Source organism: Rhinolophus sinicus, chromosome 7 (genome assembly GCF_057876585.1).
Source record: "Rhinolophus sinicus isolate RSI-liver-muscle chromosome 7, RSI-T2T, whole genome shotgun sequence".
NCBI classification, from domain to species: Eukaryota; Metazoa; Chordata; class Mammalia; order Chiroptera; family Rhinolophidae; genus Rhinolophus; species Rhinolophus sinicus.
In genome coordinates, this window is record NC_142507.1 from 23,793,193 (window position 1) to 23,811,518 (window position 18,326).

At 33.5% G+C, this 18,326-nt stretch overlaps 1 protein-coding gene across 2 annotated transcripts in view; it reads left to right on the forward strand.

Annotated features, from left to right (window-relative positions):
• The window catches only part of ATP6V1H (ATPase H+ transporting V1 subunit H), a 154,019-nt gene that overhangs the window by 75,072 nt on the left and 60,621 nt on the right, over positions 1-18,326 (forward strand). For both annotated transcript variants that reach the window (XM_019729824.3, XM_019729826.3), the window contains 2 exons: positions 3,137-3,262; positions 15,272-15,373. In XM_019729824.3, coding sequence (XP_019585383.1) covers positions 3,137-3,262; positions 15,272-15,373 — 228 coding nt within the window. The remainder of the gene's footprint in view (positions 1-3,136; positions 3,263-15,271; positions 15,374-18,326) is intronic.

Consider the following 18,326-nt stretch of genomic DNA (forward strand, 5'->3'; position numbering starts at 1 on the left):
GATTTTAGGAAAGTATGTAACATGAACCAAGACAGACCCCTTGTATAGAAAGACACTGGAAGCTGCTTGTGTGTGCCTGCAAGTTGGGGTTCAGGGTCCCTGGGAGTGACCATGATTGTTGTGAATGGTGGTAGCCAGGTTAATGGTGACTCAGAGGTGGCACCTGCCTATATCTGCAGACTCAGTAAGGGAAGGGCTCAACAAAGGAACAGTGGTTTCCACCAGCACTTGTGTGTAGGAGAAAGCTGCCTTTCTAGCCATCACCCTGCAGCCAGACAATTTAATTTCTCCCCCTATGTACTTGGCACCTTTTGAGCTGCTGCCCCAGCGCTGGAACTCAGAGTGAGTGAGTCCAGGTGCCAACCCTTTAAGAGGAACGCTTGGGACTCCAACCGCCCTCTGTCTCACTCAGCCACAATCTCAGCAGGTTTTCATACCCAGAAGTTTTGAGGACTTTTCTTCCCAGCACTGGAACCCTGGCATGGGGAACCTGGTGTGGATCTGGGACCCCGCCCTCCTCCGGGGAGAACCTCTGCAGCCGAAGTATCCCTCCCAATTTCTAACTGCCTTTCATGGGTGTGGGACTAGTCTGTTCTGTGTCTCTGCTCCTGACAGTCTTGCCGTGGCTTCTTCTGTATGTCCTTAGTTATAGAACTTATGTTCAACTAGACTTCAGGCAATTCTCAATGATGGTTGTTTTGTAGTGTAGTTGTAATTTTGATGTGGTCAAGAGAGGAGGCAAGGACAGTGTTTACCTACTTTGCCATCTTGACTGGAACTCTTGTATGTTACTCTTTTTAATTCACATAGGCTGGATATATTGGGCTTCATTTGACTTGTCTAGTATTTTAGGGAAATCTAAATTTGTTACTAAGTATAAACCCAAAAGATTTCACTAAAATGTTTTCTCTTCTATAAAATATTGGAGGATATGGAAAAACTGGCTCATCACTATGACAACAGTAGGTCAGTGCTGTGTATCATTTCTTCTCTTTTGGGGAGATTCCCCCATTCTCTGGTTTCTCACATCTGACTGGCTGTTACCACAGCTTGTTGGCACCACCACAGAATCCTTTGAGAATCTCCTCTGGTTTAGAATCTTTTTAAGCAGTAATGGTTGTTAATTTATGGAATAAGCTTGCCGATATATGGAAAGAGTGTTTTTTCCTGCTTTTTTTGAAGTTCCCGTTGTTTTTATTTTATTATAGTAAACATTATGCAAATGATATAAAGAAAGAAGAAACCCTTACACAGTACAGAAGTGACTCCATGCCACCTCCACTCTTTCCCACCTAGTCCCATACCCCTTTCTCCTGGTGTCTTGTGTGTGCTTCCAAAAATCTCCTAGTCCCTCTTTACCTGGCTTGGGTGTGTATGTGTGCATTCACACCCACACACACCCTCATACAAACACACACATACACACAAATGGGGTTCTATATATCGTTTTGGACTTTTTTCCCCCTTATTTAATAATATCTTCATGATCTTTCCCATTAACCCATGTATTTTTTTATTTTTCAACTATTGATACATTTTTAAAAGAAATTACTCTTTAGAAATAGGTCTTTCTCTGTAGGTAGATTGGATTTGGGAGCCAGGTTGACTCTAGTTTGAATTGTTTAGCTACTCTCTCCATCTTGAACAAGATTCTTGATATTTTAAAGTCTCAGTTTTCCTTTTGGTCAATTAGCAATAAAAATTCTAACCTTGTAGGATTGTTGTGAAGTTTTAAGTGTCCAGCAAATGCCTTCAGTGTAGTATGTGTTCTAGAAATGTATTTACCAGATAATTCAATGTAGCCTATAACACCAATACCCCAAATCTTTTATAGAGATGGGATGTATCACTCATATTAGTGGTTTGTACTGGAGTTTTGTGGAGGGAGACAAATGATTTTTTTTGTCTTTCTATAATTTCAAATATGAATAAATTGATTTTAATATAATAGGTTAGCAGTAGGCTTGCTGTTTTTCTAAATCCTATTTTATTATGTTTATTTTGAAATTTATCAGTTCCTCTGGAATAATGATTTAAGATCCTTTTTAAAAATAAATAATACTGAAAATAGTTAGCATTCCAAATTATTTCATTCACATTAGACAGTTAGTACTTACTGATTTTTCATGTTGAATTTGGTAATTTGAAAAATATTGCTATTTATGTAGAGCAAATAGGGATATAGCTGAAAGAGATTTGTCTCTGTTTTTGCTGTTATAGCTTTAGGATATTAATGTTAGCAATACTAATGTTAGCAATAAATACAAATATTTATTTATTTTTTTAATTATTCTTATTCTAACTGGGCTTACATGAAAGTAAATTACTACTTTATCCAACAGGACACTGATCAGTTTAAATCCTGGTTATGCTAAATTACCATTTTGTATTAAATGGCTACTTTTTAAAATTTTTACCTGAAAGTCCAAGTATATCTTGTGACTATTTATCCACTAGCTAATTGAATACTTAAGTAACTTGATACATACTGGATGATTTTTTAATTAAAGTGCATTCCAGTTTTTTATATGTACAGAGGTTTTTTTGTGTTTAATTAATTTATAGCAGGTCAATTGAACCAACGAATTACCTCTTCACTGTTGGTAATCAGCATTGTAAAATATTGTACTGATATGTGTGTTTTTGGTTTTGTCACAGTTTCCTAGTTTATGACCTTTATTGTGTAATAATATTAGAATATACTGTTTTATTTCATGTTCAAGTTGTGTACTTTTACCTAAATTTATATTAATGTATCTAGTGATCTGGCAAATACAGTATTTTAAGTGATATGGTAGAAACTCTGCTCAATGATCAGATATTTTACTGATATACATTTATTTATGTACATAGTAAGGTAGGGATTTTGAAAACATGTGCTCCCTTTAATATCTCATGACGGGCATTCAAATTTGTCAGGAGTTTTGGACGTTGGTATAATAATACCTATCCTGAGTAAATTTCACGTGATTTATAAAGCTTATTTAAGCTGTTTAAACTTTGTTTAGTGGTAGTTTGTTAATGTACATGGATGGTCAGTCTTTGTAGTTAAATCATCAGAGACGATGTAGTTTGCTTAATTTTGAAGGATCTCTCAGATGCTTATAAACTTTGGTTTCTTTGAAATTTTTTGTAGCTCATTTGATGAATACAGTTCAGAACTTAAATCTGGAAGACTGGAATGGAGTCCTGTGCACAAATCTGAGAAATTTTGGAGAGAAAATGCTGTGAGATTAAATGAGAAGAATTATGAGCTCTTGAAGTAAGTTTTAAATACCAGTTTACACTCTAATACCTGTTTTTCCATGTTGTCACAAACATGTTTTTGTCAATCTTTAAATTTTAGATATTGCATGATTTTAATTTGTACTTTCTTGCTCACTAGTGGGGTTGAATACCTTTTCATACACTTATTGGCTGTTTGGATATCTTTTTTTCCAGAAGTACCTGTTCAAGTATTTATTTATTTTTTTAATTTAAAGGAGTTCTGTATGTATTCTGAACGTGAGTTTTTTGTATATATATTCATCACAACTATTTTTTTCCTATTGTCACATGATGTTTCACTCTTTAATTTTAATGTAGCTCATTTTATTAATCTTTTTCTTCATGGCTGGTGCTTTTTTGTGTCCTGGTTAAGAAGTTTTGCCTACCCAAGGTCATAAGTATATATGACTGTTTTATCTGCCAGAAGCTTTATTGTTTAACTTCTGATATTTAGATCTGTATTTCTTCTGGAATTGGTTTTGGGATAAGGCATAAAGCAGGGGTCAAGATTCATTTTTTTATTACATGCATATCTTGAACCAGCAGCATTTATTGAAAATAACATTTTCCCCAGTGCTATGCAGGGTTCCCTTTTTCATAATAAAATGACCAAATGTATGCAAGTCTTTGTTTTTTATTGAGATGTATGTTATATACCACACAATTCACAATTTAAAGTGTACAGATCAGTGGTTTTTAGTATATTCTCAATATGTGTAACCATCAACACAATTTTGGAACATTTTCTTCACTTCAAAAAGAAACCTTGGATTTTTCAGTTGTCACATCTTTATCCACCCGTCCACCCCGCCCTAAGCAACCACTAATTTACTTTCTGTTTCTATGGATTTGCCTATTATGAAAATTTCACAGGAATGGATCATATAATATTAGTTATTTTGTTTAATTTACCATAATGTGTTCAAGTTTCATTTATATTGTAGCACTTAGTACTTTATTCCTCTTTATGGTCGAATAATACTCAATTATATGTCACATTTTATTTATCCACTCATAAGTTGAGGGACATTGGATTATTATGGAAAATGCTGGTGATAGACATTTGTGTACAAGTGTTTGTATGTACGTATATATGCTTTTATTTTTCTTTATTGAGTAGATATCCAGGAGTAGAATTGCTGAATCATATGGCAACTCTATGTTTAACCATTTGAGGAAGTGATAGACTGTTTTCCAAAGTGACTGCACAATTTTATCTTCATGAGTGTCAAGTGGTATCTCATTGTGGTTTTGATTTGTATTTCCTTGATGGCTAATGAGTTCAAGCATCTTTTCATATGTTTATTAGCCATTTTGTATTTTCTTTAAAGAAATGTCTATTTGGATTCTTGGTTCATTTTTTTTTAATTCGATTGTCTTTTTATCATTAGGTGTGAGAGTTTTTTATGTAGTTTGGATACAAGTCCCTGATCAAGTACATGATTAGCAGATATTGTCTCCATTTTTTGTTTGTTTGTTTTTTGTTATTGTTTCACTTTCTTGATAGTGTCCTTTGAAATATAGACATTTTAAAATTTTGATGAAGTCCAATTTATTTATTTAGTTTTGGTTCTTCGTGCTTTTGGTGTCATACCTAAGAATTCATTACCAAAACTAAGGTTATGAAGATTTATTCCTGTGTGTTCTGTAAAATTTTTATAATTTTAGCACTTATATTTAGGTCTTTGATCCATTTTGTGAGGTAAGGGTCCAACTTCATTTTTTTTTTTTTTTTTTTGCTTGTGGCTACCCATTTATCCTAGTAACATTTGTTGAAAAGAGTATTCTTTTCCCCATTGAATTGTTTTGGCATTCTTATTAAAAATCAGTTTGACTATAGACACACGGGTTTGTTTCTAGACTCTCAATTCTATTCTATTGGTCTATATAACTATTCTGATACTAGTACTACATTGTGTTGATTACTGTTGCCTTATAGTATGTTTTAAAATCCAGAAGTGTGAATCCCCCACTTGCTTGTTCTTTCTGTGTGTGTCTTAATTTATTTAATCAATCTCTTATTGAAGCCATATTTTGCTGTTACAATGTAAGAATTACTAAATACACAACTTCTGTAACTTTTAAAAATTAATGGACTTAATTTTTAGCATAATTTTAGGTTTATAGAGAAAGTACATAAAATTCTCACGTATCCTCTGTTTCCCCAACATGAACAGTTTCCCCTATTTTTAACACCTTGCCTTAGTGAGGTACATTTGTTACAATTGATGAACCAATATTTATACATTATTTGTAAGTTCGTAGTTTACATTAAACTTCATGCTTTCTGTAGTACAGTTCATTCTGGGTTTTGATAAATGCATAATATTACATATCCCCCATTACAGTATCATACAGAATAGTTTCACTGCCTTAAAAATTCCCTATATTTTACCTATTCATTTCTCCCTTTCTTCCCCTCCCTGAACCCTGCAATCTCTGATCTCTTTACTATCTCTATCTTTTTGCCCTTTTTAGAATGTCAAATAGTTGAAATCAAACAGTATGTAACCTTTTCAGACTGCGTTATTTTCCTTAGCAATATGCATTTAAGGTTCCTTCATTTTTTTTTTTTTTTTTGTGGCTTGGTAGCTCATTTCTTTTTATTGCTGAATATTCCATTCTATGACTGTATGATAGTTTCTTTATCCATTGAAGCATATCTTCATTGCTTCAAAGTATGGCAGTTATGAATAAAGTTGATATAAATGTCTATATACAGGATTTTGTATGGACAAGTTTTCAAATCATTTGGGTAAATATCATGGTAGCTTGATTGCTGGATTATATGGCACGATAATGTTTAGTTTTGTAATAAACTGCCAAACTGTCTTCCAAAGTGACTGTACTGTTTTGCATTCCCTCTAGTATGGATGAGAGTACCTGTTGCTCTTCATCCTCTCCAGCTTTTGGTGTTGTCAGTGTTCAGGATTTTGGCCATTCTAATAGGAGTGTAGTGATATCTCATTGTTTTAATTTGCATTTCCCTGATGACACATGATGTTGATCCTATTTTCATATGTTTATTTGCCATCTGTTTATCTCTTTTGGTGAGGTGTCTGTTCAGGTTTTTTAGCTACTTTTAAATTGAGTTATTTATTTTTTGTTGAATTTTAAGTGTGCTTTGTGTATTTTGGATAGAGGTCTTTTATCAGATATGTTCTTTGCAAATATATTCTCCCCATCTCTGGCTTGCCTTTTCAATCTTTTCATAGTGTGTCACAGAGCAGAAGCTTTTAATTTTAATGAAGTCCAACTTATCAGTGTTTTTTCTTTCACAGATTATACTTTCTTGTTGTATCCAAAAAGTCATCGCCGTACCTAATGTTGCCTACATTTTCTCCTCTTTAGAAATCAACTTCTTGATAGCTACAACATAACTTGCTGGGATTTTGATTGGAATTGCATTGAATCTATCTATATATGAAGTTGAGAGGAACTCACATCAATCTGGAATCTGTCTCCATTTGTTTAGTTCTTCTTTGATTTCTTTCATCAGAGTTTTGTAGTTTTCCTCATGTAGATTTTGTACATATTTTGTTAGATTTATACCTAAGTATTTCTTTTTTGGGGAGTGCTAAGTAAATGTATTATGTTTTAAATTTCAAATTTTATTTGTTCATTGCTGGTAATATAAGAAAGTGTTCAACTTTTGTATATTAACCTCGTATCCTACAACCTTGCTATAATTGCTTATTAATTCCAGGAGTTTTAAAATTGATTCTTTTGAATTTTCTACTTAGACCATGAGGTCATCTGCAAATACAGTTTTATTTCTTCCTTCCCAATTTATATGTTTTTTATTTCCTTTTCCTATTGCATCGGTGAGTCCTTTCAATATGTGTTGAGGACAGGTGAGGGGACATTCTTGCCTTGTTTCTGATCTTACAGGGAAACTTCTAGTTTTTCATCATTGAGTTTGATGTTAGCTGTAGGTTTTTTAAAAATGTTCTTTAGCAAGTTGAGAAAGTTCTATTTTTAGTTTGCTGAGAGTGTTGTTTTTTTAATCGTTAATGGGTATTTAATTGTGTCAAATGATTTTTCTGCATCTATTGATATGATCATGTGATTTTTATTCTTGATCTGTTGATGTGATGGGTTACATTTATATATTCTTGAATATTCAATCAGTTTGCATACCTGGAATGAATTCAACTTGGTTGTAGTACATAATTCTTTTTATACACTGTTATATTTGATTTGATGCTATTTTGTTGATGATTTTTGCATCCATATTCATGAGTGATATTGTCTGTAATTTTTCTTTCTTGTGATGTCTTTGTTTGATTTTGGTGTTATGGATGCTGGCTCATAGAATGAGTTAGGAAGTGTTCTCTTTGCTTCTATCTTTTGGAAGAAATTGTAGAGAATTGGTATCATTTTTTCCTTAATTGTTCAGTAGAATTTACTAGTGAGATCATCTGGGCCTGTTGCTTTCTGTTTTGGAAGGTTATTAATTATGACTTCAATTTCTTTAACAGTTATTGCTTCTATGTCTTTAACATATATATTTTAAAGATACCTATTTAGATTATGTGTTTTTCTTTGGATGAGCACTGTGAGGACCCCCATATGGCTGGGTCTCTAGCAGTTTTTCTCTCTCAAGCTAGTCTGTACTCAGTCTCCAGCAATTAGTCAATTATCCTTTAAGTATTCCTACTAGTTGATGGATCCAGCAACAGCTTCTGCTTCCAGTTATCTGTGAGTCGCTGTATTTCCCTGTCTCTTTAGCTTATGTGGCAGTGGTTTGTCCTGGGACCTCAGTTCTCAGTTGGATCTAAGAAGAGGTGTTGATTTTTAGTTTGCTCAGCTTTTTCTTCTTGTGAAGACAAGAATGATAACATCCAAACTCTTTACATGTTGAACGGGAAACTGGCGATCTGTTTTTCAAGATGGTTTTGGTTCTTTTGGGTCCCTTGCCATTTCATATGAGTTTTAGAATCACCTTGTTAAGTTTGTAAAGAAGCTGGTTGGGATTCTGTTAGGGATTGTGTTGAAGCTGTAAATCAGTTTGGGCAGTATTGCCATCTTAACAATATTCAGTGTTCAGATCCATGAACGTGGGATGTGTTCTCATTTATTTCGATTATGTTTAATTTCTTATCAACAGTTTTGTAGTTTTCAGAATACATTGTGCATTTTTTGCTACATTTATTTCTAAAAATTTTTGTCATGCTATTGTAAATGGAATTGTTTTCTTAACTTCATTTTTGATCATTACAAGTTTGTAGAAATACAGTTGACTTTATATTGCTCTTGTATTATACAATCTTTCTGAGCTCTTTTTATTAGTTTTAATGGTATTTTTTTTTAGTAGATTCATTTTATTTTCTCTATATAAGATCATGTCATATGTGAATAGAAATAGCTGTATTTCCAATCTGAATATCTTTTATATTTTTTCTTGCCTAATTACTCTGCCTAGAATATCTACTATGCAAATACCTTCCAGAATTCTTTACTCTGTTCCATTATTTATTGGTCTGTTCTTGCTCCAGTACTACATTAGTTGCTGTACTTTATAGTAAGTCTTGGTATCTTGACAGAATGAACACTCCAAAATTGTTGTTCTAAGGTGTTGGCACCTGTTGGCTCCGTGAATTTCTATATGCATTTTAGAATGAACTAAGCAGGTCTAGTCGAATTTTGGTTGGAATTGAATTTATAGTTCAATCTAGGAGGAATTGATATTTTTAAAATGTGGGGGGTCTCCAGTCCATGAACATGGAATATCCTTTCACTTATATAGGATTTCTTTCAGATGATGTTATGATCTTGTCCATCTTTCATTAGGTTTTATTTCTATATATTTGATTTTTTGGCATTCCTGTAGATTGCGCCATTTAAATTTTTTTTTGTTTTCTATTTAAGCTTAAGTAGGACTTTTTGTGATGATAGAAATAGTTTATGTTTGTGCTGTTCAGTACAATACTCAGTGGCTAAAGCACATTTGAAATGTTGTTGGTGTGACTGAGAAACTGAATTTTTAATTTAATTATAATCAGTTTAACTTGAACTAGCTCATGTAGCTAGTGACTGTCATATTGAGCGGCACAGTTTGAATCAGGTTTATGGAAATACTGATACTAGAAACAGTTCTGTGTCAAAAGTCAGGTTGCTGCTCAATTTTCTTCGCTGCCAGCTAGGTTTTTGATTTTCTCAAGTTATTTAGCAAACAGTTGTTCCTCTGACTTTCCACTTCAGTATTTTGTTACTGTTATTTAATTTTTCATATTGTCCTTTCTTGTGAGTTTATGCTTTAATGAGAAAAAAATCATTTTACCATTATTTTAATGAGATGTCTAGAAGGAGCAAAGGGGGATATATACATGTGCCCAATAAGTATTTTCAGGCAGATCTGTTTCTATTATTTAAACTTTATTTTCTATGTATTACCAAATATGATACATTATTCTTATTTGCACAAAGTGGCAAACCAAAGTGAGTGGTTGGTAGATGTTTGCAGGATTCATGGAGAATAGATAAGGGGGAAAGAGTGGATTGTCTTCAGCATTGTTTCACCACTTTGAATTCTTGTAATAACAACAACAAAATGAGCTCAAATAATGATGTTTTAAATCTAGTCTTTGGAAAACTTGAATATAATGGAGGGGAGCTTTTTATAAATTATTACTAAAGCATTACTTGTATTTTCATCCTGATACACTTAAAGAGCCTTTAGAAGTGCATGTTCGGTTTTCTAACATTAGGTTGTAATTTTTATGGCTCCTGTAAATTATTCCCTTTAGTTTTGTATGACCCTTTGTGATTTTTCTGAATAGCCAGAAACAATGGCATGTGGCACGATAGTTTTATTGTATGTTTATGTGATGAGAAAGTTGAAGTTATTACTTGTGTTTAGTTTTTATTTCCTTATCTGCATGGGGATGATTGACAGAAGAAGCACACTAGTGCTGCCCTTCAAACTAGCTAATAAAATGCATGCATTTGGAATCTTTATTTTATTCTGCTATTTAAAAAGCACGGTGCTTCCTGGCCTTCTTTTTATCTATGGAGAACTGTACTTAAATCAGGCTCTGACCTATTTTCCAGGTAATTCTAAATTTAGCAAATATGTATACGTTCATTTTTTTCCCTCTATCACTTTTGAGTATAATAGTATTAAGAAATTACTTTGTAATCTTATATGTTATAATTCTGAAATGACTGTATTTTGAATATTTTGAAATATAGGAAACTATGCAGATTATAATTAAGAGAAAAGCAAAAGCTGAGGGAGCAAGCAAGTTTATAAAAATGAGGAAAAACAAAAAGAGCAAATTTGTGGAGTGACTAATTAGAATAATAATATAAATTCTATTTTGGATTTGAATAGACACTTGAAGATTACATTTCTGGCAAATGTCAGAGTCAACATTCACATTTGATCTAACTCCAAAGCTGTGATATGTTGCTGTCTTGATCCCATTGGAGTATCTGACAGAATCTCGGCTTGTGGTTAATGTGGTGATAGAGATTTGGGTTATGATTGATGATTCCATTGTTGATATAACAGCTGTATTCAGAGATGACTCAGGGAAAGCTTTCTCTTTGCTTACCACATGAATCTCTTTGAACCTATTCATTTGAACATTTTTATTGATGATTTGAAGTAGAAGGAGAACACATGCCTAGCAATTTACTAATAAAGGTACTTTATATGTTGCTAAGATAGTTAGTGGACTACATGGCCCTAAAGGTAATATTAAAATCATTTCTGTGTTTACTAGGAGATTTGACTAGAAAGTCTCTGTTTTTCCTTCTAATTCTAACATTCTTTGATTCTAAGAATATGCTTTTAAATGTTTATGGAGATCTTGTTAAAATGCAAAGTGTAACTTAGTAGGTCTAGGGTTGGGTCTGTGATTCAGCATTTTCAGTACGTGTCCAGGTGATACTGATGCTGTTGGATTCCAGATCTAATTTTGAGTATTACGAGTCTCAGTCATATGGAGAATGGTTCAGGTCACTGAATGTGGTAAAGGCCCAGGCTTTGTGAGTCATTTAGTCTCTGTCATAACTGCTCAATTCTGTCCTTGTAGGGCCAAAGTAGCCATGGACAATGAGCAAACTTATGGGTGTGGCTGTGTTCCACTAAAACTTTATTTATAAAAGTGATGGCTGCTGGCTTTGAACTTCAGCTATAATTTGATGACCTCTTAAAGTATTCAAAACAAATGTCCTATTATGCTTTTAAGGACTCTTATGTTAATATTATTTTCTTACTGTTTCATAAAATAATTTAATACCATGTTTCCCCGAAAATAAGACCGAGCTGGACAATCAGCTCTAATGCGTCTTTTGGAGCAAAAATTAATGTAAGACCTGGTCTTATTTTAGTATAATATAAGACCGGGTCTAATATAATATAATATAATATATAATATATAATATCGGGTCTTATATTAATTTTTGCTCCAAAAGATGCATTAGAGTTGATTGTCCAGCTAGGTCTTATTTTCAGGGAAACAGGGTAGAATATCAAAATAATAAAAATATCAGCAAAGTAATTTAATCTTTTGAAATTATTAAAATGTTTCAAGTCAATTAAATTAAACTTAATTTAAAAATAATTTACAAGTTGGCCCTTTAAAAAGAACATTTAAAAAATTAAAAATGTAAATATGTGGGAGATTGACTGTATGTCTGTTTTTTCTTAGTGGGTTTTCATATGCTTGAGTTGAATGAACTGCCATCAGGATGCGGTTGTGCTTTGTGTGGACTAGAGTCAGCAGATAATTCAAATCTCAGTTTCAACATTTGCTGTGTCCTTTGCTGATTACTTAACTTCTCTGGGTTTCATTTCCTCATTTACGGGTTGCTGCGAGGAATATATTTACACAGATTTTGGAATGTGCATGTGTATAATAAACGCTCATTCTTTTCTTCTCCTTTATTTGGAAATGCAGATTTCCCAGTTAGTCTGGAAAAAGATGTGGAATTACTTCATAATAAAATGATTCCTTGATTGGCAGCAAATTTCTTTATCAGTGCTTCCTGTTGTTTATAGAGTTTAGCTATTTGACAGGCAGAGATGATGATAGAAAAAGGTAGGCAGAGAAACCTTGACCAACAGTCTTAGAGGATACTCCAGAAACTAAGTAAGTAAGCTTCTTAGATTCATGCAGATCGTGAATAAAGTAGAGTTTTATTACTTTTAAGTATTTGTTTTAATGCAAATGATATTAGCAAAGATAGTTGTGATTCAAGTTGTTTCCTAGTAAAGATTTTAAGAGATAAGATATATATTTTGTAAATGAATAGTTTGTATGTACAGACATGGTTTCAAAACTTTTTCTTCTTAAATATTTTAAACTTAAAATTCAACTTAATTTTAAATTAGCAATATTAAGGGAAAGGAGCATCTTGGTAAAATTAGGTAACTTTTTTTAGGGGTGTGTGTGTGTCTGTGTGTGTGTGTGTGTGTGTGTGTGTGTCTGTGTGTGTTTCTAAATCTTTGTATTTTAAGTTATATCAAACACCTTGGTCCAAGTCATTCAAGTGTTCTTGAAGCCATACAGGACTGAAGTGAAGAGGTTTCTTTACTGCTGTTCTATCTCAAACTCCTGCCCAGCAGTAACCAGAGTCAACAGGTGGTATAATCTCTTTTGTTCATCGACATACCTGTACCTGATATCTTTATATAGTTATTTACACACGTCACCATACTAAAGGTATTAGTCTGTGACTTCTCTTTTTGACTTACTATGGCTTGGGGTTTCTTAACTTAGTCTTTTTTCTTTCTTTTTCTTTTTTGTGTGTTTGGCCATTTTATTTCACTGAGCCTCTGTTTACCTCTCTATAAAATAGGAAGAGTTAATAATCTGAGTAATAGGGATTAGATAAAATGGTGGATGTTAAACCACTGTGTACACAAAGTTATCGTTGTTACAGAGACACTACCAGCATGGATGAAGAAACGGAGGACAAAGCCTTACCTTTCTACGTGGCCTCCACTCTCTGGCCTTTTCTTGTAGTTACTTTTTAAGATAGTGTACACAGATATCTTTGTGGAAATTTGAAAATATTTCTGTAGGAAGGATTTCTAGAAGTAGAATTGCTGGATCTGAATGTCTGTGTATTTTAAATTCATTTAGGAGCCATCAAAATTGTTTTTTCCAATTGACATCAGCATTTTATACTTAATTTATTCTTTTTTTCAACAAGTGTTTACGGAGTATCTATTGTATGGTCATTACTGTTCTAGGTGTTATAGTTAAAATGCCAAATAAAACAAAGTTATTATTCTCATTACGCTTACATTATATTTGGGAAAGGAAGAATAAACAAATAGTCGAGTAAATATATAATAAAATGGATGGTGATGATTAGTACTGTAAGAAAATGAATCAGGAAGAGAGGATGGAGAATGAGGGAGGGTGCTATCTTAGGGCAATCGGAGGCTCTTAAGCAAGAGATAACATTTGAGCTGAGAACTGAATGAAAGAGATGTTTTAAGTACTCTACTGGGTTAAATTAGCTAATTCTTTAAGCTGTTTATATATATACCGGAGTGCCAAAAAAATGTACCCATTTTGAGATTGAAAGTCTCTTTTATTTTAAAGATGTCATTTCTCTCCAAAAATAACATATTAATTCAATGCAATCCCAATGAGAACCCAAAAAGGCTGAATAATATTCCATTGTGTATACATATATCACATCTTCTTTATCCATTTATCCACTGATGGACACTTGTGAGATGTTATCTATGACTTTTCGAAGCTGAATTGAATTACAGTAGCATTGTGTAGTATGACTTTTCACTGAAAAGATGGTATTAATCAAATGAATGCTGGTGTCATTCATCGTATTACAATTTCAATAGTTTCTTAAAATGTGTATACATTTTTTTGGCACTGTGTGTGTGTGTGTGTGTGTGTGTGTGTGTGTGTGTGTGCATGGCTATTGCTGGCATATTAGAAAGCAATTTTTAAAATATGTTAGCCACTACCAACCTATTTTTTAAAAATTACTCATTCTGATTGGTTATCATAGTTATGCTCTGCTTGTGGAATGAGCTGCTAGGTTTTCTACCTATTTCTCTGCCCTTGAGCATTTTAAATAACATAGGAATTAGATTATGATTGAATGATCCTTGTATGATCTCTACTTACACTCATAAGGAAGACTGTCCTTTCCACCTGATTGGATTCTGAGCACTGTAGTCCCCCTTCCCCTTCATTCCCAAAGACACACGTACCTTCCTGAGTAAGACGAACCTTCTTCTGGGAGGGTTTGAGGAGGCAGAAATCATGGTCATATTTCCAGGCTCCCAGTAGAGGGGAGCTTTCTCTGCTGTTGGTAGTTAACTCCTCTTCTCAAGAGGTACCCTTCAAACTTCAGCAGTCATTTTACTCTGCTTGTATGTTACTCTGGAAAGTGTATTAGCTAAGAGGGCAGGGGAGTCAGGATTGTGAATTTGACCTGCCATTTTCTCAGAAACATTTGCTTGCTGTTGTGGATTTAGTTATGTTTTTAAAGTATATGTTCAAGTCTTTTGTGAGAGTTGGAGCAGGAGAAAGGAGAGATGTGTGTGCTTAGTGCTCAGGCTCCATCTTGATTACAGCTGAAAGTAATTTTCTGCTAATACTAACAAAAGGTTTACAAATGATTTACTTTCAAAATATAATTAGCAAGGATCTGCTGGTAGTTACACATTAAAATAACATTTACTCACACTAGAGTTGTCTTTCTTAAGAGAGAAAGAGAGGGAGTCCCTGATATTTTGGAAACTTTACGTGGTATATACTTTGTGAACATGAAAGTAACCTGCTATATATATGGATAAAGATTTGAAAACTGCTCACTTATATGTAACATGTTATGTGTAATGTGCTATGCATAATAGTGAAATCTATAGGAAATAAGATTGTAAGTTTCTATTTTTATTTATATTTCATATATGTCTGTTTTCAGGAAGATATCTGCCTTGTACCTATGCTTCGTTGTGCTCCATAGAAGAATCAAAAATTGATCTCTCTTTGCATTAAATTTATTTCAGAATTTTGACAAAACTTCTGGAGGTGTCAGATGATCCACAAGTCTTAGCTGTTGCTGCTCATGATGTTGGAGAATATGTGCGGCATTATCCACGAGGCAAACGGTACGAGACAAGCCATTAATTCATTTGGGTTTCCTGAAACACTCAGTGTAGAATCCTAACTAATGTGCTTATCTGAAATAGAGTAGTTTAGCAGAGGAACTAGTGGAGTGTGTGAAATCAAGATTACCATAATGCTGGGAATTATGATAAACCTAATTAAAATGGGTAGTATAAAAACATAAGTACATCTGTATAATATACGACTACACATGTATAATATTCCATAGTGTAGTAGTAGCCAACAGAGATCACATTAGAAATTTCATTCACATTAGAAATTGTTCAGGATTTTCTTTGGTTCGTATAATTTAATTCAGTAGCTATTTTGTGAGTTCTGGTTATTTTTCAACTACTATATATATAGATACAGAGATGAATTAGACATTGTTATTGAACTCAGTAAGCTTAAAGTATAAAAGGAAATACAACACCTAAAGAAAAATTACAGTAAGTGCATAGTAATGGAATTAATGTACGTATTTCAGAACATTGAAGAAAGAGATTCCTTGTGGGAGGAGACAGGTAAGACTTTACAGAGAGGTGATACTGGCCACATAATTTAATTTAAAATCACTTAGATTCATTAACAACGAAAAGATAGGCTTTTAAATTATTTATTTATTTATGTATTTAACTTTAAATCTTCTAATAGTCACTTTATTTTTTTTCTTTTTGTTAAATTTTTATTAAATGTATTGGAATGACATTGGTTAGTAAAATTATAGGTTACAATTCTATAATACATCATCTATCTTTTGCATTGTGTGTTCACCACCCAGAGTCAGTTCTCCTCCATCACCATATATTTGACCCCCTTTACCCTCTTTTAAGACCCTCCCTCCCCCTTACCTTTTTTAAATAAGAGATCAAAGTGCCAATATTGAGGGAGAAAACATTACATGGGACAAAGGGCTGTTTTATGGTTGTTTGGAAAAGCAGGAATGCATAGTGCTTTGGTTTCAATTGTTGCTTTTCCACTTGCTAATTGGTTTCCTAATTTATAAAACAGGGATTATAATCATATTCCTTTCTCATGAAGTTGATGTGAGGATGAAATGAGTCAATCCAAATACAGTGATTAGAACAGTGCTAGTAGTTACACACTAAGTTCTCAATAAATATTAGCTACTTTTATTATTATTAATGTTAATATTTTATATTCATTGAAGCTATCTATAAGGAAGATATATAGTATTTATCTTATTTATCATAAAACAGTATCATATAAACCCAGAACTTCTTAGAATGTGAAGAAGAATTGGCAGAGCCACAGTTGTAGTTATAGACTTGAATATTCCACAATTACTTCATGTCTTCTTCTTTGTCCATATTGTGCATAAATATTTAAATATCATAAAACATCATGTCAATGACTACATGGGATGCATCCCTTCAAGCAGACAAATTACCTTTTTCTCCCAAGTGTCCAAGGAATATATTATTTTTTATCTTTACCTTGTTTTTTCTATATTTGCTTTATGGTAGCTCAGGCTGCTTTGTATTGGTAGACTCCAAAATTATGACAATTTCATCTGGCAGAATTTGCCAGTGCTGTGGAATATCATGTTGGTCACATACTGAGTTATCAGGATTGACAATATTACATGGAGAACTAGGCTTGGAGTGGGTAAGATGCAACCCACTTTTGGGTTCAGATGTAAGGAGGAGAGGTTATAATTCAGGTCCCTTTGGAGTGAAGGGGAATGTTTCTCTTGCATTTCTTCTGGGTTGGAATAATGACCATGAGCAGCTCTGAACTCCACGTGATGGGTAAATTTACAGAGTGAAGCATGGTAACTTCTAGGTTTGGAGGGATGGGTCTACCTCACAGTTGGTGCTCTTCTTAGGGATAAATGAGAGAAGGAACATTAGGTAATGGCATATGGGAAACTACTCAGGATATTGGTATATATTTCAGGGAAAGTAGAAAATAATTTAGTGTACTAAATCACTCAGTGTTTGAACTGCAGGATGTTTTCATTCTGCCTCAGCAAACCCTTGTTGCAGATCTTGCATGGACTTTATTTTAGGTGCACTTCAGAAGACAGATGGCATAAATACAAACAGATACATAAGTCTGTGTGAGTAAAAGAGTTTAGTACATTATAAGAAGCTTCAAAAACAAATGGCGAATGGTATGCAAAAAGCTTTTTTGGGGAAAATAATAACAAAAAAAAAAAAGAAATTATTAGATTCATGCCTCACTCCATATATATAAAAGAAAAGCATAAAAGGATTCAACACTATTTCTTGCAGCATTATTTATAATAGCAACAAATAACGTAAACGTGCAATATTAATGACATAGATAAACACTATGGTACATACATATATAATGATAATGGAAATTTTTGATGATGAGATGGGAAAATGCTTGTTACATGCAATAAGCTGAGCAGTTATTAGATATGAACACACACATACTACATGAAATAAATTAATAAAAGTATTGACAGTGGCTATCTCTCATCTGTAGGATTACAATATTTTTCTCTGTAGATTCTGTATTTCCTAATTGCAAGTGGGAAAGGGAAACAACTATTTTAAAGGTGGGGCCCTTTGGGCCAATTCAGTGATCTGTTGTTGCTGTTTCTATATCTAAATGTATATGGAGAATTAATGTGTATATGTTTGTACATTCCTATGCCATGAGTATGGGAGGAGGTACTCGCAGCTGGGAAGAGACATATGTAGAAAAGTGCTATAGGAGCACACAAATCCTTCCCACTGTCCTTTGGAATGGTGAGGATTTAGTACTGCCTCTGCCCTGTAACGGCAAAAATTTCCACTGTACAGATGGTGTTGTGTTGGTTGGCAAATCAGAAACCAAAATCTCAATGGACCTGGTGCAAAGCTATTACACTACTGCCAGCAGAGGTGGCTGATACACCCCCACCAATACCAGGGGGCTGCCTGCCAGGTAGTTTCTTGGGACTGTGTAGACAGATTAACA